Source organism: Sus scrofa, chromosome 6 (genome assembly GCF_000003025.6).
Source record: "Sus scrofa isolate TJ Tabasco breed Duroc chromosome 6, Sscrofa11.1, whole genome shotgun sequence".
NCBI lineage: Eukaryota > Metazoa > Chordata > Mammalia > Artiodactyla > Suidae > Sus > Sus scrofa.
In genome coordinates, this window is record NC_010448.4 from 164,218,988 (window position 1) to 164,246,074 (window position 27,087).

At 39.0% G+C, this 27,087-nt stretch overlaps 1 protein-coding gene across 11 annotated transcripts in view; it reads left to right on the plus strand.

Annotated features, from left to right (window-relative positions):
- Nucleotides 1-27,087, plus strand: part of STIL (SCL/TAL1 interrupting locus) — a 69,105-nt gene that overhangs the window by 21,477 nt on the left and 20,541 nt on the right. For 10 of the 11 annotated variants that reach the window (XM_021096689.1, XM_021096687.1, XM_021096695.1 and 7 more), the window contains 9 exons: nt 1,258-1,370; nt 1,688-1,875; nt 3,121-3,368; nt 5,357-5,440; nt 6,749-6,835; nt 10,612-10,762; nt 14,629-14,738; nt 20,577-20,691; nt 22,288-23,253. In XM_021096689.1, the coding sequence (XP_020952348.1) occupies nt 1,258-1,370; nt 1,688-1,875; nt 3,121-3,368; nt 5,357-5,440; nt 6,749-6,835; nt 10,612-10,762; nt 14,629-14,738; nt 20,577-20,691; nt 22,288-23,253 (2,062 nt within the window). Of the gene's footprint in view, nt 1-1,257; nt 1,371-1,687; nt 1,876-3,120; nt 5,441-6,748; nt 6,836-10,611; nt 10,763-14,628; nt 14,739-20,576; nt 20,692-22,287; nt 23,254-27,087 lie in introns of all 11 variants that reach the window. The other variant, XM_021096691.1, reaches the window with a different exon arrangement.

The following is a 27,087-nucleotide window of genomic DNA, read 5'->3' on the forward strand; positions in this document are numbered from 1 at the left end:
TAGTAAATGTTAGCTCTTATAAGGGCTTGAAATAGTGTAGCAGTGCCAAGACCAAGAGGAAGGAATGAAACAAGGTATTTTGAAGAAACATTTTACAGCATTTGATGGTCAACTGATTAAAAGAACCAAAGGAAAACAGAAGTCAAAAAAGCATTTGAGTTCTAAATCATTTGGCAGAGAAGGATGGATGGCATCATTGACAAAAGCAGAGAGTGCCTTATGGAAGTTCAATGAAATATTTGCTAGACCTGTTCATTCTTTTCTCTCCGTGTCTGTTAATCTATATTTTCTATTTTCTGTTTCCTGTTATTATCTTCTGTGCTACACAAGTAATTTCTTTGTTCTTCAACTCTCCTCATTTTCTCTTTAGCTGTGCTTAGTTGCCATCTAACCTGTTCATTTAGGTTTTGTTAAAGTAGTAGTATACTACACATCTGAAAGGTTGATTATAACATATACACAGTTGATAGAATAATGAACATTTGTGTACCTAATCCCAGTTGATTAGGTAATTCATTAAGTTTTTAGCGGATTATATTTTTATTTCTATAAGTTTTTTGTAGTTCTTTTTCAAATGTGCCTTACCTTTTTTTGGGGGGTGGGGGGGCGCACCCATGTGGTATATGGAGGTTCCCAGGCTAGGGGTCTAATCGGAGCTACAGCTGCTGGCCTACATCACAGCCACAGCAACACCAGATCCGAGCTGCATCTGCGACCTACACCACAGCTCACGGCAATGCCAGATCCTTAACCCACTGAACAAGGGCAGGGATCAAACCCGAAACCTCAAGGTTCCTAGTTGGCTTCGTTTCTGCTGTGCCATGATGGGAACTCCTGTCTCACCTTTTTTATAGTATCTTCCTTGCTCATATTTTGGATTCCCTTTTGTATTTCTTTAAACACTTGAATTGCATTTATTTATATTCTATATTCAGTAATACTGGTATCTGAAGTTCATAGACAGGATATAAACAAACGGATGTGACTACTTCAGGTAAACTTCACTTACAGAAACAAGAGATCTCAGAGCTCCTTGATCCTTGTTCTGGTTTGTAAAACTAAGCATGTGTCTAGAGAACAGCTACACCTTCAGCGTCTGCATATTGCAGTTCTGCCTCCTAGGTAGCCCTCCTTACCCCTTGCCTTTGACCTTAGGATTTCCCAACAGTGACCTTTCTATGCTTCTTAGGCAGCCTTTCATGGAAGGAGAGTTTTTAGGATATCAGATCCATGTTCATAAGACTTGTTATTTTTCAGAAATCCAAAGCTCGCGGTAACGGAAAAGGCCATCCGACTTGCTTGTCGTCATGCTAAGCAGAATAAGAAAAAGTTGCCATGCTTTTTACTTGGTTCTCTCACGGTAGATGAAGGTAATATACTCTAAGGTTATTTTTATGACCATACTAGAGTTTATGTTTACTGTTTCTGCCAATTATTGTAATATACTTTGTGCTTATTTTCTTTGCTGTATTCCAAGGTTATAAAAATGAGTAAAAGTTGACACTACCCATCACAGATGTTACAGTCTGGTCAGGTGTGTGTGTGTGTGTGTCATTTTTTAAAATAATTGTTTAGTGTACTCTTAGTATGCACAAAATGCTTCCCTATAATCTAGGCTTGCTTGGTTGATTTCACATTTCAAAATTGGCATGCATGCTATTTAGTAACTGCAGTTTTTGTCTTTCAGATGAAGAGAGTGTGACATTGACAATAGATCGTTTTGATCCTGGTCGAGAAGTACCTGAGTGCTTAGAGAGAATCCCTACTGCTTCTCTTCCTGGGGACTTTGTGGTTCCTTGCAAAATTCATACCCAAGGACTTTGTTCAAGAGAAATGATAGTTCACAGTTCAGATGACTTCAATTCAGCTTTTAAGGTGAGATTTGTTGATAGTATTATTATTCTTAATACAACACAAGAATCCAGCTATGTGTGTGCTGTGTTGTATTTTAATAAACCCATTTTTAATGGGCATTTACGAGAATTTCTAACTAAATGATTATTGACCTAAAATGCAATTAAATATGGTTTCTGAGGGCAGAAATCCTAGGAAGGTAATATGGGTGGCATTCTAGAACAGGAAGCAGTGTGACCAAGATGGCAAAGTACAAATTTATGCTTAGGGTGACATTAAGGGTAGAGATTTTTGCTGGACTTGTGGACAGTCAGACTTGAGTATTAGTCTGTCTAGATTATACAGAGCATTGTCTCCTGGGCTAAGAAATTTGAACTTTTTCAACTGGGCCGTGTTTTTCATTGGAAATTTCTGAAAAGCAGCAGTCAGAATAGTTAGGCCATTACAGCCACCGGGTGTGTATTAGCCTGTCATAGGGTGGGGGCAGAGGCTAGAAAGGACACTAGGCATGAGCAGCTAGAGAGAAAGAACTAACTTGACAGTCTGGGATATTAAGAAAAGAATCAAAAAGGAATGGACTTTAGATTCTCTAAATTAAATGACAAGACTGAGTCACAGTTAATTTATGTCCCTTTTACCCATATAATAAATATATACTGGAAGGGGAGTTCCCGTCGTGGCGCAGTGGTTGACGAATCCGACTAGGAACCATGAGGTTGCGGGTTCGGTCCCTGCCCTTGCTCAGTGGGTTAACGATCCGGCGTTGCCCTGAGCTGTGGTGTAGGTTGCAGGCGCGGCTCGGATCCCACGTTGCTGTGGCTCTGGTGTGGGCCGGTGGCTACAGCTCCAATTCAGCCCCTAGCCTGGGAACCTCCATATGCCGCGGGAGCGGCCCAAGAAATAGCAACAACAACAACAACAAAAAAGAGAGACAAAAGACAAAAAAAAAAAAAAAAGAAAAAACAAAAGAAAAAATATATACTGGAAGGGACTTTCTAGTAAGGATTTAAAATGCTGCCGGGACATAGAGGTTAGAAATATGTCATGGAGCTTGGAACAGTAAATCTTATTTGCTTTAAGATAAATACTCATGGACCCTTTTGGTCATGTGGAAGAAATAGGAGAATTGAAATGTTACAAATCAGAAACTTGTAATTTTGTTAGTGCAATGTATATATGCATATATGTGCCAACATGAAATAAACCCTTTAGAGATATGGACAGATTTCTAAGTTTGAAAATAATTGTATAATATTGATTCTTCAGGCTCTGCAGCACCATGTCTGTAGCAAAGATTCCTTGGATTGTGGTAAATTGCTCTCCCTAAGAGTTCATATCACTTCCAAGGAGAGTTTGGACAGTGTGGATTTTGACTTGGATTGGGCAGCAGTAACTCTAGCAAATACCTTTAAATGCACACCTGTGAAGCCCATCCCCATTATTCCAACAGCTCTGGCAAGAAACTTGAGCAGTGATCTGAGTATTTCTCAAGTTCAAGGTACCTATAAATATGGGTAAGTAAAAGACCTATTTATCCACAGTTTTAAATATTGGTCACATTAGTATACTTTAATGTTATTCACATAATATGAAGGTGGAGTTTCCCCACGTTGCTGAAGCAGCATCCTCTCCCTAGCTTCCTCTCGTCATTCTTAGTTTCTTAGGAAATGTAAGCCAAATTGCTTGCTTTCTGATTCTCAGCAGGGCCGCTTCCCTGAATCCTCATCCACTTTTTTTACCCATTGTCTACTGAGCTAACTTAGACAATATAAGCACCCTCTGCTTTAAAGTCTAAGCATTTTGCTTCTGGCTTCCTTTCCCACTGACTCCACCCTAGTTCCTGTTAGGTCCTGAAAATGTTTGCCTATGTACACTCAACTCAAAAGTTTGTCTTCCACAAGTGCCTCTTTCAAAGAGGATAATAAAGGATTTTCTTTTCGCTGGAGGTGGGGGGGGGGTCCCTGGAATAGCAGGAAAATTCTCACATGCTGATCAGAGCACCTTTGTGTTTGGAGTGGCACAAAGGAAAAGGGGTTGCTATATTCCAAAATCATGGAATGGTCAAAGGTGGTAGTGATCAAAAAATGTTTGAATTAAGTTGAACATTGAATTCTTGGAGTAATGAAGTGCTTCTCGATTGGGACACAGGAGTTTGTGTTAAAATTAATTTATTTTCCTTAGTACCGATGTCCATTTGGTCATGAAGCAGGAATTTACCTTCCTTTGTGACCTCTTGGCGTGCTAGTAGTAACCCAGGATGTTCAATATTCTAGCTAATCTAATTGCCTGTCCCTTTGCCCCTTTCTACCTTGAATGATTTAATTTGTGACATTTGCCTTTTTCTTTGACTGCAGTCATATGTTTACCCTAATATTTATTAGGATCCATTATGGAATAGATGTTGTGTTAGACACTGGCATTGAGTACATTAAAAAACCATACTTAACTATATGTCCGTTAAGTGTATTAACATGTGAACGTGATGGGGGTCAATATAATGAGGTCCACATACAGTGCAGAGGAAGCAGGAGGGCGTTTCTAAATTGTCTGGGAAAATCACGGGAACTTGGAGCTGGTTTTCTTAAAGAATAGGAATTTATCAGGGGGTCAGGGCAGAAGAGCTCTCAGAGTAGGTGTAAGTGTCATTGTTTTTTTGTTGTTTGCTTTTTTTAAGTATCATTGTTGATGCATAAATCTGCCAACTCAGGCTTAATCATCCTCGCGCGTGGTTTGAAAGCGTCATCATCTTTGTGTTTTAGGTTACTATAGCAATAAAGCACATCCTCAGTGATACTGTGAAGACTTTATGTCACCAATGGCATTGTTTTCACTTTTGTGTTTTAAAGTCATAACAATAAAATTTACTCTGGACCGTATACTAAATTCATATCCTTAAAACTTATTGTCAGTAATGAGTGTATTAACAAAGTATAAATGTAATATATAGTCTCCTTTCAGGGAAGAGTGAGCTTTGGGTTCTATCATGATGGTTCCAAAATTCTTGGACAGTGGTTGCAGGAATGTAGCTGGGGGAAGGCTGACTAGGCCTCACCTCATTCGGCCTGGTTCAGTGAGAAGCCACGCACAGCTGCTGCCGTCTTGTCAAGTCATCTGGATGCCCGAACACTTCCAGCAACAGGAAATTCACTTCTCCCAAGGAAACCTATGTGGTTCTGAAATTGTCAGCCTTGATGTTTAATACTTTTGATTTTTTAACGTTGACACTTTTAGAGCTAATTTTTTTTAAAAAAAAAGGTGTATAATCTTCAGTGACCACTTTAATAGAAACTTGAAGGTATTAAATCTCTTCGGACTCTTCCTCAAAATTCCTGGAGTCTTTCTACAGTTTGAACTGCTTTCTTTGAGTATATGTGTATATGAGAGAAATTATTCATTTAAACCATCTCCTCTGCCTAAAATGGGCTTCTTCAGCACTCAGATTATGCCTTTTAGGTAAAAGTACATATTTCCAATTGTTTTTACACGAATGTCTTCTGTTTAGATATCTTACCATGGATGAAACACGCAAATTGTTACTTTTGCTGGAATCTGATCCCAAGGTTTACTCTCTACCATTAGTGGGAATGTAAGTGTTGCATTATTTTTGAAAATGTTTTCAGCCGCATGTATATTCAAATGTGTATGATAAGCATGTGAATCATTAGCACTATGAGTATATAATTAATACTTGGATCACCTTATAAAGCCATGAAGGCCAGTGATGCTTAAGCTTTCTTATTTTAATAGCAGAATCAGTTAAACAAGATTTTGTCCAATCTTAGGAAGAACTCCAGAATAGGAAACAAAGCTGAATTCTTCTGGTTGAAGTTGAAGCCTTAGAGCCCCGCTTCTTCAACCTTCTTCACTACCCCCTGTCCTTAAGGCACCTTGAAGAACCCAGGGCTCAGAATTTCTAACACTGTTTAAAATTCACTGCCAGGCAGTTTTGCAGAAATTCTCTTTAGTGCTAATGGTTATCTCTTAAGAGTTAGTGGTTAATGACATTTAGACAGATGATTCAGTCAAAAATTTATATTCATTCAGTATTTATTGAGTGCTTATCCTATGCATAGTATTATGTTTCATACTGTGTTGGGATTTAAAGCTGCTCAGGGAATTTATAATTAAAGTGAGGTGATAAAATATTCAAATATTCACACTTAGATAAATAATGAAACATGATTTACTAGGTAATAAACAATTTAGACAGTGAACAAACAATATTACTGTTTATAAGAGAGATGATAGAGAAGGCGAACTTGAGCTAGACCTTTAAGTATGTGGATAATAGAAGAGAGGATTGATGGGAAAGGGGACTCGTGTGTGGCGATAGTAGGTGCAGAGTTAAAAAATGAGAGTGCACAAAAGTTCCGTGGACCATGAAATCTATTCACAGTCTGTTTGCTATGGTCCTGGTAGTGGCTATGTCTTATTGCTGCTAAGTAAGTATCTATTAAGAGCTTTCTCTGTTTCAGGCTACCTATGTATGTTATAGAATTTAATTCTCTCAATAACACTATAATTTTAGCCTTTTAACCTATTCTTCCCTCATTCCACCTATTCTTTCCAGTGCAGGCTAACTGACTGATTCCTGTTTTCACCTCTATTGTTAGTGGTTTTCTCTCCCACTATTTTGCCATCATTTCGAGTAGAAGAGGACAAAAAGTAGCTTGCTTTTTCTGTACCTCTCTATAGTTATAGCTGTATCTATATTCTCCCTGTTAATTATCAGCATGGTCTAATGTTCATATATTTCGTATTTATGAGCCTTTTAATCTATTCCTCGTGAATGCTAAGAATCTCGGCCACATTACCTTGAGAAGAACATAACCTAAAGTAAGTTAAGAACTAGTTTGTAAATGACTATAGCTTTAATTTCTATTTTCTGTTTTAGTTGGCTGTCTGGAATTATACATGTTTATAGTCCTCACGTGTGGGCTTGCTGCTTGCGATACACGTTCAATTCTTCTATTCAAGAAAGGCAAGTGATTTTTTTTTTTCTGTAGGGTTTTTCGGTTCTTGGCATGTGCAAGTTCCTGGGCCAAATATTTACAAACCAGAAGAACCGCACACTAAGAGAAACAAATCTTATATTAAATGGGAATAAAACCAGACAAAAACGGTGATGAACTGTACTTGGAAACATGAAGGGGTTCACTTGCTAAATGCTAGTGCTGTGGTACAAAGGGTACACTTTGTAGGAGTGGAAAAAAACCCTGGAGACATCTGTCTACCCTAGCTAGCATCCTGTTTTCTAACAAAGAGTGAGGTGACTGAAAATGAGGCTGCATTTGTTACAAGTGTTTTATGAAGTTGCACAGTCTACTGATAACACAGTACCCTGGGAAACACTTGAGAGATGAGATGTTTAATGTTCTTCTTAGAACTAAAGCACAAGCATTGGAACTAATGGGGAAACTATTTCTAACCTCAGCTCTTCATTTAATTTTATTATTTTGTCCATTTGCCTCTTACCTTCTTTACCTATCAAATGAAAATTCCAGAGTCTGTTTCTGTCTGCCTTGGTGGCTATAATACACTTTAAAAAAAAAACTTTATTGTAACCATGTTAGACCAGTAGTTAGGAGGACATGGAGATTCTGTTAGAACATCAGCATTTGTTCCATCTTCATTTCTATTTCCTCAATTAGAAATGCTTAATTTAACAGAATCTTCAGAGCCCCAGAGGAGGAAGAAGGCTGCGATGATGAATAAAATATGTCTGCGCAGGGAAAGCCAATCCCCTGGCCCTGCCAAAAACCAAAAAAACAAAAAAACCCTTTATTGTAAATCCGCAATAATAAAAATTCTTTTAAAATTTCAACGAAAAATAAGTTTCTTGAAAATGCAGTATACAGGTACCTAGTAATAACTCTGATAAATACATAAAGATTCATAATAAAATAAGTTTCTTCCAGCCCATTTCCCCAGACCCTATCCCCAGAGGCAATCACTATTAACGGAGTATCTTGTGCTTCCTTCCTGAAATACCAATTCATAGACAGATATCACCCTCCCCTGGCCTGTAAGAATTAAATCACAGATGGGACGACATTGTTCTCCCTTTCCTCTGTCGCTTTTTGCTTTCCAACAGTATTCCTTGGAGATCATTACTAAATCTTGGCACATACAGTTTTATACGTATTTTAAAAACTACTTGTTTTGCTTGCAGACAGCTTTGTGTGGACATCTTTATGTGCATAGACTAGTATATTTGTAGGATAAATTCCAAAAAGAAATTTATAATAATAATTATTATTAATAGTTTATTAAATAAAATTTCTGGCTCACATAGTATCTAATTTTAAATTTTGGTAGATATTGCTAATACACCCTTCAAAGACTGCCAGTTTGTAATCTTTCCAACAGTGAGAATGCCTGTGTCCTCTATCCCCTCACTAACACCATGCAACAAATATTTTTTGAGCACGTACTATGTTCTAAGTGTTATTCATGATACTGGGAATAAGCAGTAAACAAAGACCCTGTGGAGATAGGCAATAAGCAGAAAAAATAAGTAACATAAATTTCAGAGTGATGAGTGCTATAGAGAAAAATAAGCAGGGGAAGTAGATGCTGCGTGTGGACGGTAGTGGCGGATAGGGTTGCAGTTTTAAAATAGGACAGTCAGGCAGGCTGCCTGAGGTGAGGGCGAAAGGCCTCCCAGACAGAGGATACATTAAGTGCTAAGGGTGTGGAGGAAAGGTCACTTTGCATCTTCAAGGAACAGCAAGTCTGCAGCAGCTAGGCAGAATGAGGACCCTGAGAACAGCAGGACCTCAGAGAGGTAACTGGAAGGCCGTTACTAGACATTTGATCTGACAGATGAAAAACGGCCTTTTCCAGTGGTTTCATGACCTCCTAATTGTGTCTCTTGCCATTATTCCATTGGATTGTGCATCTTTTTCACATTGCTTTGTAAGAGTTTTCTCTTTTTCACTCGTGTGTGTGTGTGTGTATAATGTAAACTACATAGAGAAATTTGCGTTTATGTTATACGCTGCAAAAATTTTATATATGTAATGGAAATATATACTACAAAAATATAAGTGCATAGGTATATCTGTATATATATGTATGGGTAGATGGCAAAATTGTCTTTCCCTCAGATTGTCATTTCATTTACCTTTGGTTAATGATATTTTTCCCAAATAGACTTATCAATCTTTTTTTTTTTTTTTGCTTACAAAGGATTTATATTGAAATAAAAATCTCATGTTTTTCCTTTCTATATTTTATTGTAATTATAAAATGAAATTAGTTTTATTTGCAACAAAAGAGAAATTAAATAGTCATTTTAACATATTAGTACAATTAAATTTTATTATCAATGACTGGTCTTACTTATGATAGTAAATTCTTGGTAAAGTTCATTTTAAAGTTCTCTCTCTTAGTCTAAAGCATTAGGCAATTTCTCTGATACCTGAACTCTTTAATTACTGCCAACCTTTGAACCAGGGGAGCAGCAGCAGTGCTTAGCATATCTTAGGTTGGTACTTTGCTGGATTCTGAGCAGTGGTCTTGTCTGACCCTAGAGAGAAAAATTGAGGAGAATAGACATTCTGTCTCCTAAACCTCCACTGCTTTGTTTTTTTTAATAGTGTAATGTATCCCCCCCCCTTTTTTTTTTCTTTGTCTTTTTAGGGCCGTACTTGCGGCATGTGGAGGTTCCCAGGGTAGGGGTCGAATCAGAGCTGTAGCTGCTGGCCAATGGCACAGCAACGCTGGATCTGAGCCATGTCTGCAACCTACACCACAGCTTAACGGCAACACTGGATCCGTAACCCACTGAGCAAGGCCAGGGATCGAACCTGTGTCCTCATGGATATAGTTGGGTTCATTAACCACTGAGCCATGACAGGAACGCCCTCAAATTATTTTTCATTCGGCATTTTACAAAGTAGGGACAACTACTAAAAATATTTTTATATAGTCGATTTAGTGTATTTTAAGGACTCTTGAATACTTTACAATTATTTGTTGATTCATGTAGTGAATGATAAAATGAATGTTCACTTTATCAGTATTTATAGTAGTGAAATACAAATAATTTAAATACCGTTTTTTAGAGGTCTAAGTGAATTAATAAAAGCACATCTATAGGAGTTCCCATCGTGGCTCAGCAGAAACAAATCTGACTAGTATCCATGAGGGCACAGATTCAATCCCTGGCCTTGCTCAGTGGGTAAAGGATCTGTCATTGCTGTGGCTGTGGTGAAGGCCTGCAGCTGTAGCTCCAATTCAACCCCTAGCCTGGGAACCTTCATATACCGCCAGTGTGGCTCTAAAAAGACAAAAGACAAAAAAGCATATCTATAAATTTTAATACTGGATTGTCACAACAAAAGAATAAGGAGGTCTGAGGTATAATATGGAAAGAAATCCAAGATAGTCAAATAAGAAATAACAAATGCAGATAGTGTGTATAGTATGGCATCATTTTTGTTAAATTCTATAAAATGTTTGCATGTGCCTAGGGAAAATTCTGAAAATATATACACTAAACTGGCGAGGGGGTGGGATGTTTTACATTTTCTATTTTATACATTCCTGTTTTTGTTTGAAGTATTTATAAGGAATATTTTATAACAAAATATATTTTAAAAATTAAAAAATAAACATGAATTTGCTCCACTTTTCTTCCAAAAATTGGACTGTTTAGCCTATTAACTAGATTGAGAGACTCACATAGAAATCTTTGAGTGTACTCTTGTTATTCTCAGCAAATATTAACTAACTGGCATTTCTTTCATTCAGGGTTTTTTCAGAATCTGGAGGTTTCATTATAGTTCTTTATTCTGTGACACATAAGGATCCCGAGTTTTATGAATGCCTACCTAGTGATGGCAGGTTATCTGACCTTCGATTCCAGCTTCTAACCAGCAAGGAAACGTTACATCTTTTCAAGGTAAGTGATCCAGTTGCCTGGCACATTAATGACTATTGAGGGTTGCATGTTGGCCTTTTAAACCCAACGGTCTTTACCCTTTAAAGTAGTTGTCAAACTATTTGGCTTTCTTTTATTTATAATCAGTTAATGAATATTAACTTCATTCATTTACGGTTAATTTTGTTTTATAAAGTTTATGCCGTATTTCCAGAATGAAATTCTAATACAGGATCAAAGACTATATCAAGAATTTTATATATTTAATTTTATGATATTGAGAGTTAATTTTTGACCTTGTGTTTTCTTTGCCCTGACTCTTATTTTTTAAATGTATTAGTTTAACAAAGAGTTTCTTATATTTAAAAGTCAGTGTCAGAGTTCTGGTTGTGGCTCAGCAGAAACAAACCTGATTAGTATCCATGAGGATGCAGGTTTGATCCTTGGCCTTGCTTGGTGGGTTGAGGATCCGGGGTTACAGATGTGGCTTGGATCCCGCATTGCTGTGGCTATGGTGTAGGCTGGCAGCTACAGCTCCCATTCAACCCCTAGCCTAGAAACTTCCACATGTCACAGGTACGGCCCTAAAAAGCAAAACAAAACAAAATGTCAGTGTCTATACAGAGGGCAGACAGGCACATGAAAAGATACTCAACATTGCTAATTATTAGAGAAATGCAAATCGAAACTACAGTAATTTCTGTATAATTATTAGAGAAATGCAAATCAAAACTACAATGCAAATCAAAACTACACCTCACACTTGTCAGAATGGCCATCGTCAAACAGTCTTCAAATAGGAATCACCTGGTGTCTTAGCAGGTTAAGGATCCAGCATTGTCATTGCTATGGCTTGTATCGCAGCTGTGGTGCAGGTTCAACCCTTAGCCTTGGAACTTCTGTATGCCACAGGCACAGCTAAAAGAAGAAAAAATTCTGCAAATAATAAATGCTGGAGAGGGTGTGGAGAAAAGAAAACCCTCTTACACTGTTGGTGGGAATATAATTTGGTGCAAGACTGTGAACAACAGTATGGAGGTTCCTTAAAAAACTAAAAATAAAACTACCATATGACCCAATAATCCCACTCCTGGGTATATATCTAGATAAAACTTTAATTTGAAAAGATACACACACCCCAATGTTCATAGCAGCACTATTTACAATAGCCAAGACAGGGAAGCAACCTAAGTGTCCATTGAAAGATGAATGGATAAAGAAGTGGTAAATATACAATGGAATATTACTCAGCCATAAAAAAGAATGAAATAGTGCTACTTGCAACAACATGGATGGACCTAGAGATTATCATACTAAGTGAAGTAAATCATGCATAGAAAAACAAATATGATATCACTTAAGTGTAGAATCTAAAAAGATACAGGAGTTCCTGTCGTGGCGCAGTGGTTAAGAACCCGACTAGGAACCAACCATGAGGTTGCGGGTTCGGTCCCTGCCCTTGCTCAGTGGGTTAAGGATCCGGCGTTGCCGTGAGCTGTGGTGTAGGTTGCAGACTTGGCTCGGATCCCCAGTTGCTGTGGCTCTGGCATAGGCTGGTGGCTACAGCTCCGATTTCGACCCCTAGCCTGGGAACCTCCATATGCCGTGAGAGCAGCTCAAGAAATGGCAAAAAGACAAAAAAAAAGATACAGATCAGAAATAGACTCAAAGACATAGAAAACAAATTTATGGTTACCAAAAGGGAAAGTGTTGTGGGGGGGGACAAATTAGGAATTTTGGATTAACAGATGCTACTATTAAATAGCACAGGAAACTATATTCAGTATCTTGTAATAACCTATAATAGAGAAGAACCTGAAAAATTATATATATATAAACCGAACTTTGCTGTACACCTGAAACATTGTAACTCAGCTGTACATCAATAAGTAAGTAAATAAATAAATTTAAAAATGGATTCCTGAAAAAAAAGTCATTGTCTAATGCGTACATAACCCTAGGAATCAGAATAGATTGTTTGTTATATCTTTTTCTTTCTTTCATTCTTTTTTTGCTTTATAGGGCCACACCTGTGGCATATGGAGGTTCCCTGGCTAGGGGTCAAATCAGAGCTGCAGCTGCCGGCCTACACCACAGCCACAGCAATGCAGGATCCGAGCCACGTCTGTGACCTATACCACAGCTCATGGCAATGCCAGATCTGAGCGAGACCAGGGATTGAACCTACAATCTAATGGTTCCTAGTTGGATTCGTTTCTGATGCACCACGATGGGAACTCCAATTGTTATATCTAAGAAAATACATAAAAATTCATTTGGGTGATTGTCACAGAAAGAGTAAATCTTTCAAACCCTAAGTGTCATTATGTGAAAATGTTCTAAGGACACTTTTCAGTAAGACCAATAATAAAACAAAATTCTGTATTTTATTACAAAAATATTGAACCTCTTTAAATAACCATGTGTTTCCACTAAGATCTTATTTTGTGCCTTCTTTAGTTTCATTTCTGGGCTGTATCAATTCATAAATCATATTTTTATATTATAGTTATAAACAAAAATATATATATAAATATTTTATATTTTAGTTATAAAAGACAAAGTTATTTTAATTGAGTCCCTGTTTATTAAGTAATTTAGGTAGTAAAAGTAATTAAGTTTTCATGTTCATTTATGTAGTAGGAGATGGATAATTTCTTTTTGTCTTTTTGCTATTTCTTTGGGCTGCTCCCGCGGCATATGGAGGTTCCCAGGCTAGGGGTCAAATCGGAGCTGTAGTCTCCGGCCTACGCCAGAGCCACAGCAACGCGGGATCCGAGCCACGTCTGCAACCTACACCACAGCTCACGGCAACGCTGGATCCTTAACCCACTGAGCAAGGGCAGGGACCGAACCCGTAACCTCATGGTTCCTAGTCGGGTTCGTTAACCACTGCGCCACAACGGGAACTCCGGATAATTTCTTTTTAAAGGTTACAGAAAAATAGAGCTACCATGTGATTCAGCAATTCCGCTTCTGAGTATTTATCTGCAGGAAATGAAAGCACCAACTCAAAAAGCTAACTGCACCCACATGTTAATTGCAGCATTATTTACAATAGCCAAGACATTAAGACAACCTTAGTGTCCATAGATGGATGAATGGAAAAGAAAATGTGATGTGTATATATTTTTAAATTTTAGTTCATGTAATAGAGTACTGTTCATCCACGAAAAGAAGGAAACCCTGCTATTTGTGGCAACATAGACGGACCTTGAAGGCATTGTGCCAAGTGAAATACAGCAGAGAAAGACAAATATCATACGACCTCATTAATATGTGGAATAGAGAGAAGTTTAAACATTTCATTGAACTCTTAGACACAGAGAACAGATTGATGGTTTACAAGAGGCATGGAGAGTGGGGGTTGAGGATGGCAGAAATGGCCAGAAGTGGTCGGAAGGTACAAACTTAGAGTTGTAAATAAGTCAAGGGGAAATGAGGTGCAGCGTGGTGACTATAATTAATAATGCTGCTTTGTGTATTTGAAAGTTCTTATCGTAAGAAAAAATATCACTCTTTATGGTGATGGATGTTAACTAGACTAATTGTGTGTATTCCATAGTATATACAAATATTGAATCATTGTGTTGTACACCTGAAAGTAATGTGTCAATTATATCTCAATTTTAAAGGTGGTTTTTAAAAAAAAGGTTACAAGGAGTTCCCTGGTGGCTCAGCGGGCTGAATCCAGCATTGTCACTGCTGTGGCTTGAGTCAGTGCTGTGGCACAGATTCCATGCCTGGCCCTGGAACTTCCACGTGAAGGTTACAGTTATAGATATCAGAGGTCCCCTTCCCCCCCAACATTTCAGAGCTACTTTTCATCTAAATAGAATTCTGTTGTGTTTAAGTCACATCTCAAAGTATGACCTACTTTATTTCAGAATATTGAATCTTCTGACAAAAAACCAGTCTATTTTGAACTGAGTGCTGAAGACCGAAATGCAGAAAGAGAATTTTTCAACAAGGTTTCCAAGAATCTTTCAGTTAAGAGGTAAAAGACATTTTTATTATTATGCGTACTTTTTATTACATTCATTACTTTTTGATTAAAGTAACTCCCCAATTATTTCTGAGGAAACTATTTGTAAATCTTATGTACCATAAGTGTCTTTGCTTTAAGTGCATTCCTTCATGCTCTGAAGTTGGATGATAATTTTTTTTTTTTTTTTTTTTTGCTATTTCTTTGGGCCGCTCCCGCGGCATATGGAGGTTCCCAGGCTAGGGGTTGAATCGGAGCTGTAGCCATCGGCCTACGCCAGAGCCACAGCAACGCGAGATCTGAGCCAAGTCTGCAACCTACACCACAGCTCACGGCAACGCCGGATCGTTAACCCACTGAGCAAGGGCAGGGACCAAACCCGCAACCTCATGGTTCCTAGTCGGATTCGTTAACCGCTGCGCCACGACGGGAACTCCAGAAGTTGGATGATAATTTTAATGAAGTGACAACTCTAATATGATTCTCATTTGAGTTGACTTATTATGTAGGGAAACAAAAGTATTTGTCAAGAAATTACCTTGTGGAGTTCCTGTTGTGGCTCAGTGAAAACGAATCTGACTAGTATCCACGAGGGTGCAGGTTCAATCCCTGGCCTTGCTTAGTGGATTAAGGATCTTGCGTTGCCATGAGCTGAGGTGAGGGGTGCAGATGTAGCTTGGATCCACGTTACTGTGGCTGTGGCGTGGGCTGGCAGCTGCAGCTCTGATTTGACCCCTAGACTGGGAACTTCCACATGCCACACCTGTGGCCCTAAAAAGGAAAAAAAAAAAGAAAAAGAAATTATCTTGCTTAAGGAGAAGCATCCTGTTTTTGTTTAGTTTGCCTTCTGTTCTTCCCTTCCTTGTAGTTTTAAACCTAGGCCTATCAGATAAACTACTGTAAAACAAACAAACAAAGCCTCTACCTAAAAGAAGAAAACTGAAAGCAAATGAACTCGGAGAATATTAAACAATGGCTTGTGACTTTGGGGGTCCATATATATCTTTTGTAACAAAGTAGATAGTCCCTTGTTTTAGAGTTCTTCAGAGAAACAGAACTGACAGGGTGTATATTCATAGAGCGCAAGAGAGATCTGTTTTCAGGAATTGACTCATGCAGTTGTGAAAGCTTGGCAAGTCCAGAATCTGCAGGGTAGGTCGTCAGGCTGGAGAGCGTTGCAGGTAGAGTCCAAAGGTGGTCTGCTGGCAGAATTTCCACTTCTTGGGCAGGTCCGTCTTTGTTCTGTTCATTAAGGCCTTCAGCTGATTGGAGAAGACCTACCCACATTATGTAGGATAATATGCATTACTTAGAGTGTATTGATTTAAATGTTAATCTCATCTTAAAAAATACCTTCACAGAAACATCTAGAATAATGTTTGACCAAATATCTGGCTACTGTGGCTTCACCAACTTGACACATAAAATTAACCCTTGATATCCCTATTCCAGCTTTCTCATTTATTCTTCTCTGTGCCAGGTAATGTGCTAAGAGCTGGGGATATGGTAGTATGAAAACAGATGCAGGCATGATCCCTTTCCTCATGCAGTCAGTTCAGTACTGGAGTGCTGAATATTCTCCGTGGTACAGAAGTCCATTAATTTAAGTAATATTTACCAAGTATTTAGTAACATTTAAAAGTTACTTTGAAGTGGTGATTTATGCTTTGATTCTGTGGTTCAGAAACTATTGTTATTTCTAACTTGCACTAACAGCTGATTTGTACTTTTCTCAACTTTTTGACTATAACCTTAACCTGTCTCTGGGCTTCCTTAATACTGTCTGTTTTGGACTTGTGGTTGCCAAGATGGGGGTAGAGGATGGAGAGGGAAGGATTAGGAGTTTGGAATTAGCAGGTGCAAACTATATAGAATGGATAAACAAGCTCCTACTGTATAGCGCAGGGAACTATACTCAGTAGCCTTTGACAAGCTATAGTGGAAAAGAATATGAAAAGGAATATACATATTGTAACAATTACTTTACTGTACAGTAGAAATAAACACATTGTAAATCAACTATACATCAATATAATTAAAAAAGGTAAAATTAAAATTCTATCTGTTTTATATCTCACGTGAGAAACAAACAGGTATAAGGTTCATTATATATTACTGCAGTGATTGAGGAGGATAGCTTAATCTTTTTAAAATAGCATTCATTTATCTCTCCTTAAAACTTGATTGTAAGGAGTTCCCATTGTGGCTCAGCTGGTTATGAACTCAACTAGTATCCATGAGGATGTGGGTTCAATCCCTGGCTTCACTCAGTGAGTTAAGAATCTGGTGTTGCCAGGAGCTGGGGTGTAGGTCGAAGATGCTGCTCAGATCCTGAGTTGCTGTGGCTGTGGCATAGGCCTGCAGCTGCAGGTCTGATTAGACCCCTAGCCTGGGAATTTCCATACGCCATGGGTGCGGCCCTAAAAAGCAAAAAAAAAAAAAAAAATACCCAAAACTTGATTGTATAGGTGGAAGTTAACTATGATGTAATTTTAAAATAAGTGCCAACTAATATACCAACTAATTATAGAGGCTGCGTAACATAATTGTGAGTTCATGTTATAAGACATCTGTTGTGTTCAAGTTCAGCTTATAAGCATCTGTGAAATAGGAATCATGACTATATCTATTAGTTTCCTATTGCTGTTCTAATAAAATAACACAAACTTGGTGACTTCAAACAACACAAATGTATTGTCTTCTAGTTCTCGAGATTAGAAGTCCAAAATGGGCCTTTGGGGCAAAGTGGTGGTAGGGCTTCCGTTTCTTCTGAAAACTTCAGTGGCAAATCATTTTTTTGCCTTCCCCAGCTTCTAGAGGCCACCTGCATTCCTTGTCTGGTGGTCACTTACTCCATCTAGCATAGCATCCTCAAGTCCCTCTGATCTCTGCTCCTGTTCTCACATCTCCTTCTCTGACTCTGACCCTCTTACCTCCATCCTATAAGGACCTGGATAGTCTAGGAGAATATCCATATCTCAAGATCCTTATCTTTTTTTTTTTTTAGTCTTTTGAGGACTGCACTCAAGGCACATAGAGGTTCCCAGGCTATGGGTCTAATCGGAGCTGTTGCTGCTGGCCTATGCCACAGCCACAGCAATGCCAGATCCAAGCCGTGTCTGTGACCTACACACAGCTCACAGCAATGCCGGATCCTTAACCCACTGAGCGAGGCCAGGGATTGAACCCGCCACCTCATGGTTCCTAGTCGGATTCATTTCCACTGTGCCAGGATGGGAACTCCTCGAGAATGTTACCTTAACCACATCTGCAAACTCCCATTTTCTTTTTATGCTAACATGTTCACAGGTCCTGGGGATTAAAAAGATGTCTGAAGAATACTCTCTTCATCTTTGGGCATTTTTAAGTTATCCTGGAAACAGGCTAGGTCACCAGAAAACTATATTCTTAGAGATTTGCAGGAACACCTTAACCATCTTAAGTTTTAAGGCTTTATTCAAGATTTTATTGAATGTTAATGGGAGAAAAAGCCAAATAAAGAGGACACTTGCAATTTCGTTAATATTGTTTTAAAAAAAAAACCTTGGAGTTTCCTCATGGCTCAGTGGGCTGAGGATCTGGCAGTATCACTGCTTTGGCTCTGGTTGCAGCTGTGGCGTGGGCTTGATCCCTGGCTGTGGAACTTCCGTGTGCTGTGCAGCCAAAGGCGAGAAAGAAGAAAAACCTTGTCTGTTTTCAACTCTGATCAAAGTTTTAACAAGGGTCAATCATTTTTAGATTTAAGTAAAGTGTTTGTCTCTCCTAGAGAACTGGTATGATAATTATTACAGTGTTACTTTTTTTTTTGCCTTGGATACCAAAAAAGCTCAGAAATGGATTTTATTGCTTAGTGTCAGAAATTTTATGTGTGTGTGTGTGTATGTTTATCATAAGTATATAGATATTAATTCCTTGCCACAAACTCAGGTGTACAAAAAAAATGTAACTTTTTTTCTTTTTAAAAGTAATCGAATTTAGGAGTTCCCTGGTGGCACTGCAAGTTAAGGATCCAGTGTTGTCACTGCTGTGGCTTGATACTTGGCCCAGGAACTTCCGCATGCCATAGGTGTAACCAAAAAAAGTAATTGAACTTCTGTTTTGAGCCCCAGTTCATTATACTCAGTTATAGAAACCGAATCTCAGTCAGTTTTAAGTCTGTTTATTCTCTTTCCTCTGAGATTTTATGCAATTTAGGGGGAATTAATGCTGTGCTACTACTGGTAATATAGGGGGTTGTGATTGTCATCCATCCACACTGCCTCTGCTGGGGTGTTTTCATTTGCATCGGTCTTTGGCAGTAGAGTTGTGTTGGTTCCTGCTGACCTCCTTACCCTGTTCAGGTCCCTGGTTCTGTGTCATGTCCATGCTGCACTGAGATACATGGAATATCCTTCTTTTTTTTTTTTTTTTTTGTCTTTTTACCATTTCTTGGGCTGCTCCTGTGACATATGGAGGTTCCCGGGCTAGGGGTCAAATCGGAGCTGTAGCCACCGGCCTACACTAGAGCCACAGCAACGCGGGATCCGAGCCGAATCTGCGACCTACACCACAGCTCAGGGCAATGCCGGATCCTTAACCCACTGAGCAAGGCCAGGGATCGAAGCTGCAGCCTCATGGTTCCTAGTCAGATTCGTTAACCATTGCGCCACTACGGGAGCTCCGGAATATCCTTCTGTATGTTCCATGTCATTCTTGGGAGAGCCCTGTGGGATTGTTTTCGTTGCAGCCCCTTGGCATAGAAAGAACTCTGTGTTTACGTCTCCGGACTAGCCAGGTTTGGGACAGAGCTCTCTTCTGCTGTCCGGTCTTCCAAATCTACCTGGGGGTTTTTGTTGTTTTCCTTTCTAGGGAGGGAGACAGGATGCAGGACTCTTTCTTAGGGATTCCATTAATGTCTAAGCTCCCTTAGCTTCTTTCTGGCTTCACTTTTGTCTTCCCTACCTCATCTTATTGAGAATTTGTTTAGGATGCAAAAAAATCTGATAGTCTTCCAAACTTTAGTCTTAAACTTTAATTTCAGCTTTTGAAATTCAGTGCTAGCACTCAAAATTTTTTGCATTCTACTGGGGCATGGCATCTGTGACACAATGACTATGACAAACTAAATGGAAGGAAGTACTTCAATTAATGGCTCAAAAGTATTTTCCCATTATAGGTATAAGTACATAGGGAAATTAATTCCTTACTTGAATTTCCTTTTTAACATAGTGAGTTTTTAATGCAGTGTGTTTACTGCTTGACTGTACATCTGTATCATCAAATGATAAATTTTTTTGTGTCTTTTTAGGGCCACACCCATGGCATATGGAGGTTCCTCAGCTAGGGATCGAATATGAGCTGTAGCAGCTGGCCTTCACCACAGCCATAGCAACTCGGGATCCAGGCCACATCTGCGACCTACACCGCAGCAACGCCAGATCCTTAACACACTGAGTGAGGGCAGGAATCGAACCCACGTCCTCATGGATACATCATTAACCACTGAGCCACGGTGGGAACTCTTCATGATAAATTTTTTGATGGCAAACTCTGTATCTTATTTTCTCATCCTCAAAGTGGTTAATCAGAAAATGCTCAATACCTGTTGATTTCTTTTGACATTGAGAATAACTGGGTTAGACTTGCTAGTATCAGGCAAAGGAGGTAGCTTATTAAGCACGAGTCTTACTGGCCCAGCTTTCCTGGCCAACTGACAGTGGCCTGAAACATAAAATAATTTGTGGTTGTCAGACACTAAATTAAATGATCCAGATACTATGGTGACTTTTTAAGGGACTTTCCAGTTTCAAAGGGAAAGAACAAGTGAACACTAGATTACTAAAGATTTAATTTTTCTCCTATACTTTATAGATCTTCGCAGAAGGTATCTCCAGGGAAAATGCCAATAAATGATCATGACTCTGGTGTTGAAGACGAAGATGTTTCTCCAAGACCAATTCCTAGTCCTCATCCAGCGAGTCAGAAGGTATCACTAATCTTATAAAGAGCTCGTCTGTCTGGCTAGAAACCTCAAAGTCTCTTCCTGTTAAAGCACTCAGTAATATAATTATTATATGTGTTAATACTTACACATATGTATAAAAAGCACATATAATTGTTATTCCAGAGAAAACTGAGGTACAGATTGGTTAAACTACCTCTCCAGGATTATACAACTAGTAAGTAGTAAAGCTGTAATTTAAGAGACTTGGCTCCAGAATCCGGTGCTTTTATTTAACCCATTTACACTGAACACTTTATACTATCACCAGAGCTTGACTTTGACTCTGTTTCTTGCAGCATGTGTAAGTTCCCAGGCCAGGGATTGAACCCTCGCTGCAACAGTGACCCAAGCCACTGCTGTGACAATGCCGGATCCTTAATCCACTGCGCCACAGGAGAACTCCTTGACTTTTTTTTTCCAAAAGGCCACACCTGTGGCATATGGAAGTTCCCAGGCTAGGGTTTGAATCAGAGCTGTAGCTAAAGCCTACGCCACAACTACAGCCACCTGGGAACCGAACCACATTTGTGACCTACACAGCGGCTTACAGCAAGGCCAGGGATCACACCTGCATCCTCATGGACACTGTGTTGGGTTCTTAACCCACTGAGCCACAGCAGGAACTCCCTTGATTATGATTGTTTTTACCATTTTCTAAGAAAATATTATACTTACTTTTGGAGATTGCTAATAACCCCGCCATAATTTTCTTATCACAGCCAACCAGTGGGCTATTTTAGATTTGTTGTGTCTTAATTGCACTGATTACTTATTAGAAGAAAAGAGAGTGGGAAAGTTTTTTTTTAATTAATGTTATGACCAAATTCACCACAGTGAGTATTTTGTTTGCTCTTTTCTGTCCTCTTCCAACTCTTTTAGTTTGTATCAGTAAAAGAATAATGATGAATAATTTCGCATAGTAGAAAAATATTCTGGAATACTCATTTGAGGACCCTTTTTTATTTAAAGTGTAGAAACATTATTTGTTAGTAGTTGTTGACACATCCTGTCTGTGATAATTTTTCTGAAGAGAGAGGTTTAAAAAACTATTATAAAATAGTTCCCCATATTGTGTTCTGCGATTTAAGTAGCATTAATCACTGTTCTCTTTTTTTTTGTCTTTTTGCCTTTTCGTAGGCCACTCCCATGGCATATGGAGGTTCCCAGGCTAGGGCTCTAATTGGAGCTGTAGCCACCGGCCTACGCCAGAGCCACGGCAACACTGGATCCTTAACCCACTGAGCAAGGCCAGGGATCAAACCCGCAACCTCATCGTTCCTGGTCGGGTTTGTTAACCACTGCGCCATGACAGGAACTCCTAGTCACTGTTCTAATGAAAGGAGTTTCATCATTAAATAAGTTTGTGAGGGCAAGGACCGTGTTTATTTTGCTCGCAATTGCATTCCTATTGCTAGCACATAGAATGTGCCCAGAGAATGTCAACTGTCTAAATAAAGAATAAATACTTTTAAACACTTAACTGGGTATAATTTGGGAAGTAGTAGTCTAAGGAAAATGAAGCATATATCATTCTCCTAAAAGGTACTTTTTCCTCTTTCATTTCTTTCCCATTTATAGGTTTCTAAGATCCAGCCATCAGTTCCTGAACTTTCACTCGTGTTGGATAGCAATTTCATAGAATCAAAGCCTGTGCCTAACCCACTGGAGATGGTGAATAATGAAAATCCTCCTTTGTTGACAAACCATTCTGAACACTTGGAGCCACCACAACCCCAGCTTTATGGTGAAAAACACAACCCAGAAGCTGAAGCCGAAGAGCCTTCCTTGAGAGGGCTATCAAATCAGCTGAACCAGGACACTGCTCCCTTGAGACACTGCAAAGTAAGACAGCCGTCTACCTCTAGGAAAGGAAGCCCACATATCAGGAACAGTGTTAAACCATCTTCTCTTAATGCACCATCTCCTGATGTATCTGAACAGCTTCAAACAGTTTCTGCTGGAAATGTACACAAAGAAGAGCATCCTATAAGATCCTCCACTGTTAATTCCAGGCAGTCTTCTCTCGCCTCACAGTCTCACCCACACAATTTTGTTTTTTCACCCCATAACTTAGGAAGAGCAATGGAGCCTCAGATACCTACTCCCCCCCCACCATCTTACTATTCCACAAATGTTTGCGGTTGTTGTCAGCATCATGGCCCTGTTCCATATAGCCCAGTAAATTCTTGGCAAGGAATGAGTACAGCAGGATCCGTTCAAGACCTCCAGTCTGAAGCCCTTCAGAAGCAGGCATTATTTCATCCAGGTGGCTGTCCAGCTCGGTACCATAATGTATTCTATTCAAGTAGTCCTGTAGCCTTGAGACCTCAGGGAAACATGGGGGGTTGTTCTCCCCACAGCAATGTAGAACCATCGCCTGTGGCAAGACTACCTTCACGCATGGACTCATGTAACCCGTGGCCTTGTGCAGTCTGCTTGCACACACCCAAGACTGCATCAGATGATGGAATGATGGGACTGTCTCCAGATGCATATAGGTTCATCACAGAGCAAGACAGACAGCTGAGACTACTTCAGGCACAGGTTTGCTAGCTTTCTTAGTTCTGTTAAATTCTTTTTTGCTTTTTAGGGCCGACCCCTCGGCATATGGAGGTTTCTAGGCCAGGGGTTGAATCAGAGCTACAGCCACCAGCTTATGCTAGATCTGAGCTGTGTCTGCAGCCTACACCACAGCTTATGATAATGCCAGATCCTTAACCCACTGAGCGAGGCCAGGGATTGAACCTGCGTCCTCATGGATCCTAGTCAGATTTGTTTCTGTTAAATTCTTGGTATTAATATGATTTCTTTAAAATAACTGACATCTCTGCAATAATTACAGTTTATGGAGTAGCATTGTAGAATATCAGAACTATATACATTTTTATAGAACTATTTTTTTCTGCATAGGATTCTCTTATAATGTACAACGAAAGTTCTAATTGGTATTCTGTTGATTATTTCAACAGTTTGAAGTTTCTGTATTGCAAATAGTGCAGCAATGAACACCTTTAACAGTTGCATCTTCCTATGTATGTGCACGTGTCTCTGTAGCATAGATCCCTACAGGTAAAATTATGAAGTCAAAGAGAACAGATTTTCTAGGCCACACTCTCAACCTGTGGAAGTTCTAGAGCCAGGCATCAAACCTGAACCACAGCAGTGACAATGCTGGATCCTTAACCCCCTCCACCACAAGAGAATTCTGAGACCATACATTTTAAAAGTTCAAAGATAACCAGACTTGTTCCTCTCCTAATATTCAAAGTCTCATTTTGGTGTAGTGGTTAAGGGAGTGGGCTCCTTGGGTTCTAATCCAGTTTTAGTGTGACATACGTTATGCAGTCTTGTACTTTATATGTCTGACTTAATTTTTCTCATCGACAAGGTAGGAATACACATGAGTGTTAGGAGTTCTAGGACTGAATGAGTTACTAGGCAAGGGCTTAAAATAGAGCCTGGCATGTAGTTAGTGCTCAGTAAATGTGAACTACTACTATGATTTTCATTATCATTATTGTCTGAGCTAATGACATCACTTCTTACCATGTTGCACAAGGCCAAAATCCTAGGCATGAAAAACCCAGGCTTCTACTCTCTAGATGTGTCTAGATGTATTTACTTTCTAAATGTTACTTTCTAGATGTTTTTTTTAACCATCTTTCTCCCTCCAGCCCTAATGCAAACCATTGTTTTCTCTTTTGCATACATGCTGCTTCAGTACTGTTCCCTCATGTTTCCTGCAGTTGAAAACACCAGAGCCATTCTTTTTAAAGCTCAAGTCAGATCATATGGGTCCTGCTTAAAACTCAATGGTTTTCTATTGCGATTGGAATGAAGTCAGAATTCTTTGCCCTGACCCTCTCTGGGCCCCGCTTCCCGGCCTACGCCCTCTCCTGTCTTACCTCTTGCCGCTGTCTTCCATGTTCACCACATCTCAGCTGCCGTCAGTCGTGTAGGTTTTGGTCTTCAGAAACACGAACATGTTTCTACTTTGGATACTGAAGCTTCCTTTGCTTGAAACATTCTTTTAATTCTAATGGCCAGCTCTTTCTCATCATTCAGATCTTAATTACAAGGTTTTGTTTTTGTTTTTTGTCGGTAGGGAGTTCTAGGAAAGGCACTTACAATATTCATCACTGTCTTCTTTAGCACCTTGAATAGCACTTCATTTAAAATAGCTGTTTAGTACATATTTTGTAACTTGAATGCATGAAGAAGGCCACCAGAAAGATTATACCAATGTAACACTCCAAAACAGTTTTCCCACATATTAGGCATCTTAAATTATTATTAGTCTTGTTAATAGAAACTTATTATATTATAAATAAGATTGATCATTTTATTATTTATTAGCCATTTGTATTTTCTTTCTATAAAGTCATTTACCTATTTTTCCATTAAGTCCTTTTTTAATCAATTTATAAGTGCTTGGTTTTTTTGTTTTGTTGTTTTTGTTTTTGTTTTTGTCTTTTTGCCTTTTCTAGGGCCACACCCGTGGAATATGGAGGTTCCCAGGCTAGGGGTCTAATTGAAGTTGTCGCCTCCGGCGACAGCTACAACCACAGCAACACGGGATCCAAGCCGCGTCCGCAACCTACACCACAGCTCACGGCAACGCCAGATCCACTGAGCAAGGCCAGGGATCCAACCCGCAGCCTCATGGTTCCTAGTCGGATTTGCTAGCCACTGAGCCATGATGGGAACTCCCTATAAGTGCTTGTTGTGTATTAAGGAAATTGGTTACCATCTATCTCAATGTGTTATTTTTTACAGTTTGTCTTGTGTTTTGTGTTTCAACCATTTGTTTTGTACAGAACATTCCAGTTTAGACATAATTAGATTTATCAGTCATTTTCCTTTTGGGTTTTGTATTATGTTTAGAAAAGGCTCTTCCCTTTTAAGATTATAAAAGTTTATTCATCCTCCTTCCCTCCCTTTCCAGGGTTACCTTTGTTGCTTTATTTTATTTTGATATATGAAATAAAAGAATTCTCTCTCTCTATTTTTTTTTTTTTTTTTTTTTGCTTTTTAGGGCCACACGCACAACATGTGGAAGTTCTCAGGCTAGAGGGGTTGAATTGGAGCTGTAGTTCCTGGCCACCGCCACAGGCACAGCAGGTCAGGATCCAAGCCATGTCTGTGACCTACACCATAGCTCATGACAACGCCAAATACTCAACTACTGAGTGAGGCCAGAGATGCAAACCTGCATCCTCATGGATATTAGTCGTGTTTGTTAAGGCTGAGTCACAATGGGAACGCTGAGATTTTTCTCTTTTTAATTCTCAGACAACTGGTCCCATCTATTTACTGAATAATATATCTTTTGTTAGTGATTTGGAAGTGTATTTTTTATTGTATAACTAAAGTGTCATGCATTTACATCTGTTTCTGTACCATATTCTCTGTTGATCTGCCTATCTATTCCAGCCCCACTACCGTTTGCTTTGATCACTATAGCTTTGTAATATATCTTTTATTGCGTGTGTCCTATGTGATCTAAACTTCACTTTTCTCACCTCTAAATTGGGAGCAATGATTGATCTTATTTGCAGATTTGAAGATCGAATATACACGTTCAATATATATCTGAAGGTTGTGTATATATATGTGTGTACACACACACACATACATATCTGTCTAGTGCTTAGTGTAGGACAAGGCTATAGTAAACATTCAACAAATTACAACTATTTTATTTACCTTAGTCTTCATAATACCTTAGTTTAGGGAAGTAGTGTTTAAAAAGGAAGGCTTTTCTACTCCTAGATGTATCTACATGTACACAAATAGTCATAGCAACATTATTTATAACAGGCAAAAGTGAAAACAGTCCAAAGTCCACCAGCTGATGAAGGGATGAAGACACTATGATGTAATTTGTGTAATTCAGTCGTCAAAAGGAATAAGTACTGACGATGGATACTGTAGCACAGATGAACTTTGAAAACATTTCACTAAGTGAAAGAAGAAGATATAAGGCTTTGTATTGTTTGGTTCCATCTATATCAGATGTCCAGAGCAGGCAAGTCTGTAGAGACAGAAAAGAGATCAGTGGTTGCCAGAGGCTAGATCTGGGGCCATACAGAGGAACAGCTAGTGGCTACAGAGTTTTTGGTGGGAGTTGATGAAAATGCTGAAGAATTTGGTGGTGATGGACACAACCTTTGTGACTGTGCTGAAAACCACGGAGTTGTATACTTTAAAGGGATCAAGTTTATGGTATGTAAATTATATCTCAATTTGAAAAGGAGGAGAGGAAGCTTATGTTGTTTGAACCTCAGCTTTGCTACTTGTTAGTTGTGACCTGGGCAAGTAACTTTATTTTCAGTGCCTCAAAAGTTTTTTTCTCTGTAAAGTGTGTTTAATAGTAAT